Consider the following 17,263-nt stretch of genomic DNA (forward strand, 5'->3'; position numbering starts at 1 on the left):
CACGGCAAGATAAAAATGTGCAGTATGCACTTATTTCCAACAACAAAGTTAAATCATAAATAAAGCAAAAACTGATGTTGCGTTAACTAAAACTATTAAAAATAGTACTAAAACTATTTTTTTTTTTTTTTACATTGAAATACCACCTTGGTAAAAAAAATAAAAATAAAACAAATTGAAGCACAAATATGACTATACTAAAACTGAAATAAATATTACTATAAAAATTATAAAATCACATAAAATGTAAACTCAAATTAAATCTTAAAATAGAGAAATAAAAGCTTAATCAAAATAAATACTATAATTGTGTGTATGTATATATATATATGTTAGTGCTTTCAAAAGATTAATTGCATTCCAAAATAAATGCTTTTGTTGACATTATGTATGTGTGCTGTGTATTTTCATTATATATAAATACACACACACACACTATACATTATACACCAATCCTATCATGCTGGAGAAATAGCATTATTATTAGGTAGGAAGATGCCTATAAATTTGTCTATAGCTACTTTATAGTTAAACTAAACTCATGTCAGTTAACCCAACATGGATTGGCATTAATAAAAAGGATACATTTCAGTGAAAAAATTTGAAAAATAGTCATGATGAAACACTCGTTGTGCATTCTATCATTAGATAGTTTAACAAGTCTGGATTTTCTTCCCAAATGCTCTGAATTAGACCTTATCCAAACCTCAGGGGAGATTTTCAGACGGAGTATAAAAGCAATGGTATTGATTTACTGGGCAGACCTGTATTGAGTCAAAACCTGAAATGATTGAGAATTAGATCCCTGCTCATTATGTGTCCAATAAAAGTAGACATCTGTATTAGACAGTCTGCATATAAATCTCTCTATATTATACAACTTAATGCTCTCGGGCTGTAATTTATCATTCCTTAACAATAAAGTCTGCTGCAATTCTTGTGTATGAGTAAACAGCCAAATAGCCACTTACAGAGAACAGAAGCACACAAACAAACGTATTCGTAAGGCAGAGTGAACTTTAGTAAAGTAGTAAGAAAAAGCAATGACATGGTAAAACAGAGTGATTAGTTGTAATATTTCTAAAAAGAAAAGGATAAAAACTCAAAAGGATCAAAGAAATCAGGTCAATAGAATACATACAATAAAATGATACAGCTATTCTGTGTTAAGGATAAAACATAAATCATTTTGAAACAGTGAAATACAAATGAGATACAAGATAAGAAATCAGAAATGTAACAGAAACAAAATACATATGATACAGCTGCTCTTTAATAATATTTACAAAGCTAAAAAGCCAGTGCATAAACATTCAGAAAAATATAGCATTTAAAAAAAAATTAAAAAAGGGAAATTCACATGGCATCCCACTAATCACTGAACTTGGCAGTTGTCGTTCTGTTTTGGGGAGGCACTGACCCATTCTTTTTTCTCTGGGGTCTTTTTGAAGCTGCGAGAGCGCCTGCTAATTTTCTGCTGTATAGCAGGCGCTGGGCTTTCACAGCTGTTTTCCCGTGGACTGTTGGTGAGTGGAGATAATACAGCCGCATTGCTCTGGATCGCCTTAGGCACCTGGACCAGAAAGTGAACATGATGTCAGGAACGAGCAGTGTTGGGCTGCCAAGAATTGACACTTGAAGCTTAGCTGTTCATTAAAAACTTCAGCTTTTATGATCCATAGGTCTGCCAATTGTAGAATATTGTAACGCTATTCAATTACATGTACCTCACTGTAACTTATATTCTTGCTTGCTATATTCTATTTTTGTATAAACAAAAAATTAAGTGACAAGTCAAAGTTAATTTGTGTGATCATGCAGGAATGCAGAACTTCAGCCTTCATAAAAGCTTAACTACATCGAGAGTCGGGTATTAAAGTGGTGAATTGTATATCTGGGACATAAAAGTTACTCTACAGCATGTGGTCCTGACTCCTCTTCAATTCTTAAAGAATAACTGGCAAAATCTCTAGGAAATGGTGACCTGGGGTTAGATGACTTGATTAAAACTTTGAATGAAGTCAAAAGCTGACAGGAGAGCTTTAATGCTTTGGAGCACTTAACTTCTTTAACTTCTTCCATTTAATCTGAAATGTCATGCAGAGTTTCATTTGGAAATGCATTCATAGTCAGTAATTTTAAGAGTGGTAAATGAGTTAACCACATACTGCATTAACCTTTTTGAGGGTCTGAGAAGCCCTCCCATGGTTAAAGAATGACTAAATGTTTTCATCTACACAATGCATTTTTAATGGTATTCCCTCATTTTTGTTCTTACAATAACTTAAAACACTTCTAGCTCTGTAATTATTCTGGTCTGCTCTTACAGTTTGCTATTACTGTATTGCCAATACTGTTGGCTGCAAATTGCTTGTATTTTTCCAAACCTGTAAATTGCCAATCCAGTATTGAACATTTTGCCAGTCTTTGACACATTGCATGAAACCACCATGGGTAATATATATAATGTAAATAATATTGTATATGTTAAATAATATTTAAATCTCAAATTATATGAAAATGTTTAACCTGAAATAACAGTGTGTGTGTGTGTGTATATATATATATATATATATATATATATATATATATATATATATAAATAAAGGGAAAAAAAAGAACTAATGAAAACAACAAAAATGACTACAATAATAATAAAAATAATTATACAGGGCCCATCTGTGCCCTATAATGAACATCATAAAATAAGTAATATTAGATCTTCCTTTTTGCTTATGCACAATGGAATATTGTCATTGGATGATTCATATATACAGTTTTTAATATCACACAGACATTGGTATTGGAATCAATACTATCGTCATCAATTTGAAGGAAGGAAAAGTTTATATTGACGAAGTTTCTTCATTGTAGAGGCAGTTCTACTCACAGGTTTTGACGTTCTGCCCTCTGCTGTCTGTTTTGAGATTTGCACAGGCTGCTCTGCTGAAAGTGCAGCCATTCGGGCGGCCAAACGAGGGCTGCAGCGCTGCACTGTGGTTCTGCGAACGATGAATGGACTCATCTCTCCAACTGGAATATCTGCAAAACCTGTACAGAAGGACGTGAAGTAGATGTGTAAAAATATTGTGAAAACTTTATTGAGAACAACTATGAATGTACCCTTGATGTGGACTACAGCGAATGACAAATCGCGATAACCTCTCACCTTTCTGAACAAGTTCAGGCAAACCCTCTGGTTTGAAATCCTCATCGTCTACATCTAGTGTGGCTTTAGGTGTGGCAGCCACAGCTTTCAGTCTCTTGGTGATACTGTGCAAGGCTTCCTGTGCTTTGCTAGGAGTGTCATCTGCTGCTCTCGGTCTCTTTCCTGCTGGCACGTTTGTTTTGTCTTCCACTGGTTTACTGTTCTCCAGGTCAGTTTTTTCAGACCTGAGGGACCTCCTGGTCTTGGGGGTCTTTGTCTGGGTGCTCAACTGCTTGAGCTGGTTCTTGAGGCTTTCATTGGTCTCTTCCAGCTTGTGAACTTTGACCATGAGGCTGCAGTATCGGTCCATGCTCTCATCCGCTTCACAGCTCTTTTCCTCCAGAGCTTCCCTCAGATCCTGTAGTTCTTTTTGAAGGGCGTCACTACTGCCGGCATCACCTGTTAACAAGATTTCCAGATACATTTATTCATTTTAATTATTTTCTTTGTCTAACACTTTTCAACTTGTAAGGTGAGATTCCAATGCAAGTTAAGTTTACTATATTAGACCAAGTGCTTATCTTCTTGTGTTTTGTTCATACCTTGTTTCTGTGAGGCCTGCAGTGCAGCTATCTGCTCTCCCTGCTGCTGAAGTTCTTCCTGAAGTGCCTGCTTCTCACTCTCCAGCTGTTTGCACGACTTCATCCACAAATTGATCTTACTCATAGCACTGTCCTTCTCTTTTGACAAGCGCACAACCTTTGAGTCTAACTCCACCTACAGGGACAGACCAATAAATATGACGGTTAATTATTTGACTAAAACTTAAACATTGAATAAAATTGTAAAATACTTATTATATATAACAGGAACAGGAAAAAACGATACCTTTTCTTTTTCACAAAATTCTAATTTGTTTTGTAACTCCTTCAAGGTAGAGTCCACATCTGCATTTTGAGACTTGAAGCTATTGAGGTCTGATAGATACCGTGCAGCCTTTTCTTCAACCACCATACTTTCTTCCTTCAGTTTATTAAGCTCCATCTCATTCTGTAGAGAAAAAACATAAGAACTAGATCAGAAATACTGTAAATATTTTTACAGTTCAAGATAACACTTTTCTATTTCTATTTAAAAAAATAAAAGTTTTAATTCTTATTATTATGCATTTTTACCATAACATACAGTCCTACTTATAAAAAGCACATTGTTGCAGTGTTGCATCTGCTCACCTGCTGCTGTACATGTTTCAGGTTCTCCTCATGCCTCCTGTTGTTTTCCTTTATCTGAACATCATGACTTTCCTGAATATCAGATACATTTTTCTGTAAGCCATCTTTTTCTGCTGTCAGTGCTTCTAAGCTGAGCTGGAATGCACAAAAATGGTGTTTAAGTAGAGAACATTCATAAAGCCAGTAAACCACGGTAAAGGAGAATTCATACCTTGTATGTCACAATTTGTTTTTGAGACTCCTGCAGTTGACAAGTCAATAGATTTTGATTAACCTCCAAGGCATTCTGTCTTTCCCTTTCTTCACACAATCGTTGCTGATGTTGTGTCTGGAGGTGCAAACTGCTCTCATGTAGTGCATTTAACTGAAAAGGAATATGAATTAATTAATATATGTGAAATAAAAACCAAGAACAAAATAAGAACAATTAAAGATGACAAAAAATACCTTTTCTGTTACTTCTGAGTTCATGAGCTTCATAGCATCAAGTTGGCTCTCCAGATGCTGGATATTATTCTCCAGAGAAGTTATACTTGTCTGCAGTACCTCTATCTTGGTAGACTGCATCTGTGCCATTTCCTCCAACTGTGCAATAGTAGACTGCAACTCAACCTTGTCCTTTTTCAATTCATCTCGCTCTTCTTGAATTGAAGATAGTGCCTGCAGCTCATCTATTTGTGACTGAAGTCGTGTGTTTTCTTTGCTAAGCTCCTGCTGCTTGTTTTCGAAGTCTTTCAAGAGCATCTGGTTGGATGAAAGAAGCTCTGCTTGAAACCTTTCATATTCAAGGACTCTTTGGGAAAACTCTTTGTTTTCTGATTGCAAAGACAGCAACTGAGTGGTCAAATCCTGTGCTTTTTGTTCTTTCGATTCTACTTCTGTTCGACAGAGTTGAAGTTCCTCCTCCATGGCATCAACTTTTAAATGGAAGTCCTCAATTATTTGTTGCTGGTTCACTGTTGCCTCTTCCACAGATTTAAGCTTTTCAGTAGCTGCTTGGTTGGACAACTGCAATTCATTAATTAGGTGGTTCTTTTGTTGAAGTTCTTGCTCAAGTTTATACTTCTCCTCCTTGAGATCTTTAAGCTCACTGACCATCTCTTCAATTTGCTTGGTAAGCTCTTGTGTTTCAGCCTGTACTTCCTCAAGCTCATCTTTGGCAGTCTCTGCCTGAAGAATGGCATCCTCAAGATTTTGGTCAGAAAGTTCTTTTTCTCTCTCGAGCTTTTCAATGGTGTCCTGAAGAACATCTGCCTTCCTCTGGGCAGCTTTGAGCAGCTGACTCATGTGGTTCTTTTTCCGTTCATCAGATTCAATTCGTACCTTCAGTTTTTCAATGCCCTGTCTCATCTGAGCTACCTCCTCCTGAGTAGAAATTAACCTAGAGGCTATTTCACCTTTCTCCAAAAGGGATGATTCAAGTGATTGGGACAGCCTGATATTCTCATGCTCAAGTGAATGGATTTTGGAAGACATGTTTTCGGACTCTCTTAAAGTACAATTCTCATTGCTCTTTAAACCATTCAATTCACTTAGCAGATTTTTTTTGTCTTCACTCAAAAGAGCCACTGTATTCTCAAGATTTTGAGACCGTTGAATGAGTTGCTCTTTTTCTTTCAACAGAACCTCAATTTGGTTAACTGTCACCTCATTTTTTCTCTTCCCAATCCTAATGTCCTCTTCTAGCTCTTTTATAAGTTCTCGTGTATCGGTTTCTCTCTTCTCCAGAAGCTCAGCTTTTTCTTTCCACTTCATTAAGGAGAGATTTTCACTTTCCCTTTCATCAGCACACAAAATAAGCTCTTCTTTAAGTCGCCCACCTTCTGCCATAGTTATATTAAGTTGTTGTTCAAGGCTGCAATTTGTCCTCCTAGCTGCTTCAAGCTCTGCTGCTTGCTTCTGCTTCTGTTCTTGTATCTCTTCTATGTCAGCCTCCATGGACAGGATGTGCTTCTCTAAATTGGCCTTCTCCGAACGCACTCTTTTTAGTTCACTCTCATTCTGGAAAAATTTCTCATTCCACTCACCTTTTGCCATCTCTAAGCTTTCCATCATCTCCATAACATCTGAGAGCTGGCATTTGGAGGTCTGCAACTGTAGTCTAAGTGAATCAATCTCTTCAGTCAACTCTCCAATGTGGTTGTTCAGTTTCTTGTTTTCTTGTGTAATGGACGTCAACTTATCTGTGACATTTGTCTTTTCTATTTCAATTTCATGAATTTTGCCCTCCAAGTTCAAGCACAAATCATTTCTAGCTGCCATTTCCGATTCCAAGACTTCAAACTGGGACTGCAAATGAACAAGCTCTGCTTCTCGCTTTGCTAGAGTTTTCTTAAGTGTTTCAAGTTCCACAAGTGATGTTTCACTTTCTGGGCTAATACCTAGTGTGGAGTCTGACTGTTCAGGTTGATGCAGTACGTTCTCTTGTGCTTCATGTGTCGTTTTTTCCATTTCCTGTTTAAGATGGGCAATAAATATGAATACAAATGAAGAAAAATGTAATAAAATAGATTTTGACATAAGTAGTGCTTTAAACCCATATTTTACCAGGGTACATTTTCAAAATGCAGCAAATTTTCATTTTCTTTAATTTATTTTGTATTGGTGCTATTGTAAAAATGCGCAGATCAGTCAGTTATAACCAATTTACTTTTTTGTCATTTTACTGATTTTGTTCATAAACTCTGAATTAAAAACAGAGATAATCTGACATTATGTTGTGAAATACATAGGATACCTGGGAGGGTTCCGAAGCCAGCAAGGAGGATGATGCAAGGTCCAATTCCTGAAGTTGTTGCATGGTTGCCTCAAGTTGTGAGGACAAGATCTCTGTGTGTTGCTTTTCTTCTTTAAGTTTGGCCTCCAACTCATTTCTTAAACTGAGCATTTGCTCCTCCATCCTCTGGAGCTCTTTAGCATGCTGTAATTTGAGTTGTTCTATTTTAATTCCAGTTTGCTCCTCCATGGTTCTGATAGTCTCCTTAAGAACATGAGACATCTCCTCAAGCTCCCTGGATTTATTTAGCATTTGCTCTTTCAGCGGTATATATTTGCCATCCTCATCTGATGACAGTGTCGTTTGGGCCTCTTCGTGTGAATCAAGATGCTCTTCAGGTGATGAAATACCCAGGACAGCAATATCTTCTTCATAGGGCAAAATAGATGTGTTAGCAAATGGCATTTCACAAATATCTTGATCATTCTCATCTCCAGTTTGCTCTTTTTTCAGTGTGTCTGCAAAAATCTTCTCAGATTGAAGTTGTTCTATGCAAGTTTGCTGTTCTGCAATTTGAGATACCAGTGAATCGTTCGACTGCTTTAATTGATCTATTTCATCACGGGAATTCTGGGCATCTGCTTTTAATTCCTGAAAACTGGATTCCAACTTAAGCTTTTGTTCCATAAGATTGTTATACATTGCTTCAAGGTTTGCCTGCTTACAATTCTCTTGCTCTAGGGAAAATTTAAGTGTTTCATGGGCTGCACGTAAAGACTTCAACTCAGTAAATAATGCAGAGCTGGATTGTTGTTCTTTCTGTGTTTCCCCCAAACATGCAGATAGCTGTGACACTTCAAGTGCACTTTTTGCATAGTCTTCTTTGACAGACTCGATCTCTGCTTGTAGGATGGACCTCTGTGCCTCACTCTCAACTAATTTTTTTTCAAGAACACTAATATTGCCTTGCAGTGCCTCTACTTGTGCTTCAAATGAATTAATGCAGGATTCATTATCTTCAAGATCCATCTGCAACATTTCAAGCTGTACTTTGATTTTGTTCATGTTAATGTTTTTTTCGTTCATTGCCTCGAACATTTTAGCTTGTTCAGATTGAGCCTCCTGAAGTTTTCCTTTCACAGCTTCAATCTCACAGGTTTTTGCAGCTTCTTGGCTTTTTAAATCTGCTAAAGCAGCTTTGAGACTTTCTATCTCCTGCTCATGTGGAGATGCAGTTTGTTTCAAATATTCAAGTTCCTTTGCAACTTTCTGATAGGAATCAGTGACCTCCCTGAGTTGGTCCACAGATAAGTCAAGATTTTGCTTCAACTTTGCCTTTTCAAGAGCATCCTCCTCTAGTTTCTCTGAAGCATTTCTGGCCTCTAAACATTTGCTCTGTAATTCTGCCTCAAGAACACTGATGTGCTCCTCTAAACTCTTTTGTTTTTTAAGATGAGTTTCAATTTCAGAAACATGAGTTTCAGATTCCTTGTTGTGTCTTTCAGTGAGCTTCTTGATACTTGTCTCTAATAATGCTTTTTCTTCAGAAATGTTTTGTAGTTTTATTTCCAGACTTAAATTCAGCTCTGCAGATGAGTTGACCTGTTTTTGAAGACTTTCTAGTGAATTCTTTAGTGTGGTGGAGAAATGATTTGAGGCTTCAAGCTCAGTTTGCATTAACACAACATTTTTTTCCAATGCTTCTTTTTCAGCAAGTGCTCCTGCCATCTCAGAAACCTGTTTAAGAAGATTTTCTTTCTCTTGACAAACAACATCATGGGATTTCTGGAAGCTTTCATACTTATCAGCTAGATCATTAGCTTTATTTTCGACCTCTTGTTGTTTCACTTTGAGTAGTGCATTATCATGCTCTAAGCTTGATGCCTTCCTTTTTTCTTCTTCTATATATTCTGCAAGAGTCTCAGCTATTGCCTTCTGATTTTCCAACTCGGTGGCGGTCTGAACTTGTAGTTCCTTCACTTTTTCCATGGAACTTCGGGTTTCTTCTGCCTCAGAAACAAGACAATTAAACTGTTCTTCAAGAGAACAGAATGACTTATTCTTTTGTAGCAGAGATTCAACTTCAAGAATAAGATCTTTTTCCCTCTCTTCCACTAAAGACACTTTTTCTGCTAGATCTTCTCTGACTTTAGAAATATCATCATACTTTCCTTGGATATCTGCATTTAAATCTCTTTGACACTTTAGGTCTGATTCCAAGAGGGCAATCTTCTCAAGTACCTCCTGCAGGGATGTTTCCACATTCAGTTTTTCTTCTTCCAGCTCTTTGTTTTGTACAAGGTGGCCTTCACATTCTTTAGCTAACAAGTCTTTCTCCTCTTTAAATTTCTCTAGCTCCTGCTCTCGCAAGGCAAAGGTTTCCTGAAGATGCGCAATCTCAGTTCTGTTCATTTCAATAATAGAGTCCTTTGATTTAGCCAGGTCACAAGCACTTTCATATTCAGCAAGGAGTTGACCATGGTCCTTCTCCAATCCTTCCACCTTACTTGTTTCTTGATTCAGTTTAGCTTCAAGCTCACTCACCTGCTTCTGCATCAGAGTGATTTGTTGCTTCAAATTGTCCATTTCCTTATTATGTTTTTGATGTGACTCATGTAACTGCTGTTGAAGCTCCTCATATACTCTACCTTTTTCCTCCAGCTCCACACATTTTACAAGCAGTTCACCTTTGAGTGAATCAATCTGACCAGATAGGCAAATCTTCTCATTTTCTAAATCCTGCATCGCTTTCTGGAGACCATCATGAGCATCATTGAGTTTGGCTTTATCATTCTCCAGATCTGCAATTTTACTCAGCATTTCTTCACGGTTGGATTCAGTGTTATTAATCAACTGTTCCTTATCAGTTTTCCACTGCAGTAGAGCCTCAAACTCTTTCTTCATCTCAGCAGCTTCTTTCTGACAGGAGTTTGAGGTCATTTTGAGCTCTTCATTTTCTTTCTCCATAGCACAAATCTTATTACCTTTGAGTTCAACTTCATTAACTAGTTTTTGCAACTCGGCCTGACTCTTCATATTCATTGCTTCGGTTTCAGCCAGAGTTTTTTTGGCATTTTCCAATTCTTGAGCAGATGATACACTTTGGTGGTCCAATTTTTTGCGAAGCTGAGTCAGTTCTTCACTCTGGGTTTGTGTCTTAACTGAAAGTAGCAAGTAAAAAATGATAAGATGAAGTATTTCTTTAGATTCTTCTTAAATCATTGTTTTTAAAGTTTTATATTGCAATACATTTAATTGTTCAATTTTTAATAAGCTTTTGAAACATACCTTTTAAATCATCCACCATTGATTGGCTTTTGGCAAGGTTTTGGTCCGTATTTAGTTTTTCCTCTTCAAGTTGTTTGACCCTTTTCATTCCTTGATCTAACTGACAACTGAGAGTATTCTTTTCTCTCTGCAACTCCTAGGATGAGAAGAAACAACACATTCAAATTCTGGCATGCTCTATTAATTAAATCTGTTATGCTGTATTCACACCAAACGCGAATAGAGCGTCTGGCGCGAATGATTTCAATGTTAATTCAATGCAAAGGCGCGTTAACGAGTGTCTGGAGGTCTCGCGGTGCGAATGAGGCATTTAGCGCGGCGCGGAAGAACAATTGACGTGCGAATTTAGCGTTTTGCGCGATACGCGCATTAAGCACAAATGGTGCTTTTTTGCATTTAAGCGTTTGACGCGAATTCTCTACTGCCACCCTAGTTGAAAAATTTGAACTTTGGCGTCAATTCGCGCCACGTTAACCAATCAGGAGCCTGCTAGAAGTCACTCATTCAACATGGAGGAACGACTGATGTTGTCAGTGAGTAGTCAACCGGAGCTATATGACACAACTTCATTTTTCTATAGAGACAGGAATAAAAATGACCTCTATATATATATAAATATTAATAGATTAATTGAATAAAGGCCAAAGATAAGAAACGTTTCGTTTTACCCAAAACAAATTATATTTTATCTTGAACCACTAAAGAGACATCAGAGCCAGCGGCAAATGTCAGAAGGTCTAGCCGAGGTGAGACTGCTCTCGGCGGGTACATGAGCTCTGAGCTCCCGCTGATCACATGGAGCTCATCTCCGAAACACATTTTTTTTTAAATAGACGCTGTCTTTAATATTTTGAAAATTATCAGAATAAAATGGCGGTTGAAAATCCTGCGTGAACTCAGCTGGCAGAAGCCCCCCCATGACGCAAATTCGCGCCTGTTGTGAAGTTAATTTCACGTGCGAATGAGGGAATTTCACGCACGAATGATCTCAAAATGTTCAAGCGGCAAACTAGACGCGGTAGATGCGAATTTGACGCTCTATTCACGTTTGGTGTGAACACAGCATTATAATTAAATCAAAACAAGCAAACTAATACTTTATCTCATGTAACAGATACCCATGAAACTTACATCAAATTTCTTCTTTAATTCTGTCTCCTTCACTTGACTGGCCTGCAATGCCTGTTCAGACCTGAGAAGTTTCTGTTTCAGCTCCTCCAAATCTTTCTCCAGTCGATTCTTTAGAGCAGTTACCTTTAAAACCAGTGACATTTTGTTGTGATTATGCATGTTTGGGTTAAGTAACTCAAAAAAAAAAAAAAAAATAACCACAGAGAGAAAATGTAATGTACAGAAACAACTTATTTATAACATGCCTAAAACATTATTCATAGCTGAATTTTCAAATTACCTTATCCATATCTGACTGCAAAACATTGTACTCTTTTTTGGCTTGCTGGATTTCCATACTCATTTTATTTTTCACCTGGTTAAATTGCTGATCAAGAGCTTGATGGGAGCTTTGAAGTTGTGCAAGTTCCTGAAATGAGCGAAAAGAAAACATTTTTTAGTTTGAACTCATCCAACATTCAGAAATATAAAACATGTGTTAAATTAATTATATTTGACAGTAAGACAAGACCTTTTGACTCTCTCTCTCCTGGTCCTTGATTTTCTGCTCCAAAGATCTATGCACGCTTTCAGCATTATGTCTCTGACAGTTCATCTCCTCTGTTACCTGCTTCAGCTTCATCTCAAGAGATGAACACTGAGGAGCCAAATCAACTAAAGATTAACCACTAAATTTCACATGCCCAAATCACAACATAAAATACATGCAGTGGCCTCTAAAAGTGGACACCTAACGTTTGAATATCTTGATACATTATACATAAAATATAATACATTTTAAACATCAAGCCAAGTGGCAATAATTTGTAATAACTAATCAAAGCTTTGAAGCAAAATATTTCAAAATAGTTAATTTTCCTGAAAGTGTGCTTTTAGGTTTTGCTCTGCCTAGCTTTCAAACTTACTACTGGGCAGCAAACTTCAAAAACGTATTTTACTGGATACAACATGATTTGAAATTGTGTAAACCTCTCTGGGTGCAAATAAAGGCTATGGAACTTTTTCACATTTCCGGGTGTCTCACCAGCAGAAGTTGTCATAGTTTTGGTAAAATCTAAGAGTAGTGAATGGGAGAGTACCACAAATAAAATTTTTTTGTGGAAATTCCCATTTCCTCAAATAGCAAAAGAAAAACCCCAAGATAGTGTTTTCACAGCTTTCAATCATAGGAATAAAATTGAGAGATACTGATGTCTGCAGTCAGAAGAGAGAACACTGGCAAATTTACCATCCGTCCCATAGAAAAACTACCATTAGAAATGACTAGTTTTTTGTAACTTGATGAAGGGGTGATATAATACAGTACTAAGTATAGTGTTATAAAAGTACATACGTAAAAAAAAAGAAAAAAGAAATCTATCTATAAATTTTCAAGGATTTATGATGATGAAGTGCGTCTTGTGAAAAGGGTCCCTATGTTGTTCCCCAGTCATGTTAACTTCTTCGCTCAGTTCTTCTATCCCTTCCACTCATAGTATCTTGATTAAAAATCTGATTGTTTAACATTCTCTGAGGATTTGGACTCAGTTCCGCAGAGCTCTACAGCTTCAGGGTCTTTCTTCAGCTGCACCCATTGCCAGTAACATTTCCTTTCCACCCTCTCTTTTTGATGGGGTCTTCAACATTTGAAAGTCGCAAGGTTTAGTTACAATTGACCAGCTATTTATAGATAATAATTTAGCTTTATTTGACCAACTTAATATTTTTGTATTTTCTAAGTTCATATTTATTTCATTACTTTCAAGCACTAAGCTTTGCTTGCGAACATTTTTTTCAGAGTTCCCCTCTGCTCCTCCTAGTGGTGTTTTGAAAGGTGTTTTATATCAGCATACATGTATCAAGCCCCGTTCACACCGCCAGTGACACACAGCCACATAATCCCATTAATTTTCAATGTAGAGCTGGCGACAGTGACCATTGGCGAAGGAATGTGGGCGTGTCAAGCTACAAAAGTTTAGAATTTTTCAACTTTATGCAAATAAGCAGCGCATTTCGTGAGCGACAACCAATAGGAGTGAAGTCAGTGGAAAACACGTGATTCATCTGCTGTAGTGAAGTGTTACGGGGTAACTAAGCAACCAGTACTGGGAACGCCCAGTAGCGATCTCAAATGCCAGCAACAAGCAGCGAAAAATACACTTCTTCGGTTGGTTCTAGACACAGACTTTAGGCTTATTAAATTTAAGGTGGTGCATCATATTCATTGGTCCAGGGTACAAATTAGCAGAATATTTCTGGATTTGGACCCCACCTGTCTGTGTTGTGTTGGGGAGCCAGCCTCTCTGTTTTATTCTTTTTGGGCCTGCCCGAAGTTATTAAGGTTTTGGCTGAGAATTTTTAAGTGTTTCTCAGAAACAGACCTCAACACTTTGACAGCACTGCGAAACAGACAGTTTTTGGGATGGATAACATTGCATATGGCTCATACTAATTAATTGAAAGTTGCCATCTACTTTTTGCCCTCAAAAGATTAAATTTGGAATTTGAATGAAACCCGATCTTTTTATTAAATCTTGAAACCCGTTTCTGGAATACTTTGAAAAAGCAGATTCTGGATAAAATTTGTTTTGTGTTTCTCCTTTTTTTTTTTTTTGCTTGTTTAGATGCTTATTTGTACACTTATATTATTGTGACTATATGTTTATAGGTAGATGGGCATTTATCATGCTTGCTTGTTTGTGTTTTCTTTCCCCTCTTTGTTAATTCTATAATTGACTGATACTTGTATTGTGCCTTGAGATGCTTATGTTCTTTTCTTTAATAATAATAAAAAATTGGTTTTAATATTTTGTAATATTATACAAAGACATTCATATATTTTAAGTGTTTTAGGTCTCCAAGTACTTTTCTGGGGCCACTGTATAATAACATAACGTAATATGACATAGTTTAAAAGATAAAATAACAAAATATAAATGCATTAAAATGACCTATACCTTAGAAACTGACTGCTCATACTGTCCTGTGGCCTTTGTGAGTTCATCTCTGGACTTGCTGAGGAGTTTGTCCTTTTCTGCCAGATCTTTCTTGGCCATTTCGAATTGACTTTGAATTTCACTGAATTTATTAATCTGATTCTTCATTTCCTTCTCTTGAGCCTGAAGACGGAGCTCTAACTCGGAAACCCTTGACCTTAGATCTGAGCAGCATAAGAAATGAAAAAAAAAAAAAAAAAGGAAAGAAAATGTTACCTATGAAGATTATCACTCAAAAGCATATTTACGTGTACATAATAAAAAATAAATTCACCTGTAGGGTCAGACCAACCTTGATTTATATTCTTAAGCTGTTCCGTCTGCTGTGATCCAGTGGTGTCACTTTGAGTGCCTGATGTGAATTGCTGGTGGGGCTTAATTGGCGTGTCATCGAAAGACCATGACATCCCAGAGGGTCCGTTTCTTCTTCTAGAGGGTGTCTCCATCACAGTCAGAGACTGGTGACTGTGTGTTTGGTCTTGCTGCCAAGGGAAAATTGAGGACCCTGTCTGCTGTCTTGCAATGTCTTTATGGCTCACTACAGACTGGTTCAGAAGCTTCAAGTGTTACAAAAAAAGAGATGCATTTTTACCATTTAGTAAATTAATATAATAACAAGCAACTCTTTTCACAATAAAATAAATAAATAATTATTTTACTTACTTTTACATGCATGACTTTTATTTCAGCTTCCAACCTTTTCCGCTCCTCAACCTCTCGATTGTACTTTTCCTGTAGGTCACTTATTTTTGAATCTGAAGATGCAATTATTACAGGGTTACAATGTGTTGCATCCATTATGAACAGCATTTTTTCCTTTCTGTAACTTATATCGTACCCTGTTGCCAAGGATTAGATGTTGCAGGGGTTGCAAAAGTTTTCTGTGGCGTACTAAACTGTTGGATTTCTGAAGCATGTGAAGTTTGGGACCATTCAAATTCATGCTTGTACCTGAATGAAAAAGGTCAAATTAGGCCAAGATGAGTCTTATTGTTTACAATATGTTCCAATATTCGAATGTTATTCAATTATTTACTTATACATTAAAATTTTTATTATTATATTGACAGCTTAGGCACAACAAAGTATTTAAAACTGTCCACTTACTTTTTGACCTCTTGTTCTAGTCTATCAATCTGCTTCTTGGATGAGTTGAGTTGACCCTCCAGATAATTCACCTGTTGCTCCTTTGTTTGGATGTCATGTGTAAGTTTCTGTCTAGACTTTTCCAGACTTTCACAAGATTCTACCAAAGACTGATTTTCCCTCTTAAGGGCAGATGCTTCACTTTTCTCACTGTCCATCTGTAACGAAATATAATACACATATGATGCAAATTTAACTGCAATTATTAAGATGCAATAGAGGAAATCTACTCCATTGTTTCTCAGGTAACTGACCTTTTGCCTCTGTTTTTGTAATGTAGCTTCAAGGGAATCTAGCTGAAACTGTTTCTGCTGTCTTTCCTTCTTTAACTTGTCTAGTTGCCCTTCAATCTCTTGGATCTTTTGTAAGGCCTTTGCAGGAAGGCCATCCTTCCATTCTTCTACAGCCCAGCTCATACTTGCTTAAGATTCTGTGTTGCTCATCAAAGACACCCTGGCATGCTCTGAAAAATGCAATAAAGGAGACATCTTAGACGTGTTCTGTAAAACCCTCAATCAGCAGCTTAAACATTATAGAATCATGTACAACATTAAACAGTATATAAAAGTGAAGAAATAATATAAACAATTGATCACATACAATACAATAATATACACAATTCAAATTATTTAAAATTATTATTACAGTTCAGTGTGTTCAGAAGAATTCACACGTTTTGATACAATTGAATGTTTTTTCAATTTTCTTTTTTTCATTCACCTAACGTTAATCAGATACAATTATCTAAAAAAAATTTATTATAAGGTTAAATGTTAAATTTAGCATTCAGTGCAGTTAATGAATGGAGAATACAGCATGGTTTCAAACTTATTTTTTAAAGAAGTTGATTTAATTTATAGATAAACCCAGCTATTATAACACAATACGAAATCATCACGCGGTTGGTTTTAACGCATCAATCAAATACATTTATAACGACAAAGACTTTAGACATATCCCACTCTCAACAATAATATACTATATTCTACAAATTACATAAACTTACCAGAACTAAAGTAAGAACCCTCACGGTTACTCTGCGATCACCCTAACGTTCTTCTTCTCTTGTGTCTGTTCTAATCTTCAGTTACTAGAGTAAAAAAATTCAAAAAGAGCTCAACGTCGTTGTTGACGGAATGCAGCGTCGTTATTGGCTCGTTTGACAAATGACGTATAAACATACCGGGCTGTGATTGGACACTCCTATCCATTCGAATGTAACTCCACCCGTTGTTTTCTAAATCATTATTTCGTGACGAAATTTTCGTCCCTGAAATGAATGACTTATTGGGCGGTTGAATTATTTAGCTCTCGTCCAAACACGCAGACAACTGATGAGATGCAGCAAATAACACACACACCAAATAATTGCTTCAAAGAAATCCATTTCCTTTCAACCACTCTTTCTTTTATGTTTCAGTTTATTAAAAGAAAACCATTTTAAGCATCGTTCTTGTCTGAATTATTGCTGGCTTTGTGCAAACTGGCGATTAAAATTGATTGCACCACATATGATTTGTGATTATGTGCAATGATTTCGAATCCCTTGCTGTTATGCACTTATGAATGGTTACACTTCTATTCCTGCTTTTCTTCCTGAATGCAGTGTGATCTGTGAGGAGACGAA

General features: G+C 36.6%; 1 protein-coding gene across 1 annotated transcript; it reads right to left on the minus strand.

Annotated features, from left to right (window-relative positions):
• Positions 1–990: 990 nt before the first annotated feature.
• On the minus strand, positions 991–16,714 carry LOC132112880 (centromere protein F-like). The gene is made up of 20 exons (XM_059520589.1): positions 16,667–16,714; positions 15,891–16,124; positions 15,598–15,794; positions 15,329–15,441; positions 15,154–15,245; positions 14,783–15,047; positions 14,452–14,654; positions 12,027–12,152; positions 11,796–11,924; positions 11,516–11,638; positions 10,385–10,520; positions 7,118–10,257; positions 4,828–6,834; positions 4,592–4,744; positions 4,381–4,515; positions 4,037–4,198; positions 3,751–3,925; positions 3,170–3,607; positions 2,891–3,051; positions 991–1,573 (listed from the first exon to the last, which is right to left on the minus strand). Exons 2-20 carry the CDS (start codon positions 16,050–16,052, stop codon positions 1,376–1,378), a joined length of 8,115 nt encoding a protein of 2,704 aa, XP_059376572.1. The 5' UTR covers positions 16,053–16,124; positions 16,667–16,714; the 3' UTR covers positions 991–1,375.
• Between the last annotated feature and the right edge of the window lie 549 nt (positions 16,715–17,263).

This window comes from Carassius carassius, chromosome 32 (assembly GCF_963082965.1).
Source record: "Carassius carassius chromosome 32, fCarCar2.1, whole genome shotgun sequence".
NCBI lineage: Eukaryota > Metazoa > Chordata > Actinopteri > Cypriniformes > Cyprinidae > Carassius > Carassius carassius.

Bases quoted from the DNA above. Each gene is read 5' to 3' on its own strand.
- LOC132112880 (XM_059520589.1), bottom strand. From the start codon at position 16,052: ATGAGCTGGGCTGTAGAAGAATGGAAGGATGGCCTTCCTGCAAAGGCC. The intron at 11,925-12,026 runs GTCTTGTCTTAC...CGCTCATTTCAG, and splicing joins AGGAGAGAGAGAGTCAAAAG to GAACTTGCACAACTTCAAAG. The intron at 1,574-2,890 runs GTGAGTAGAACT...TTTCTGGTCCAG, and splicing joins AGGGCAGAACGTCAAAACCT to GTGCCTAAGGCGATCCAGAG.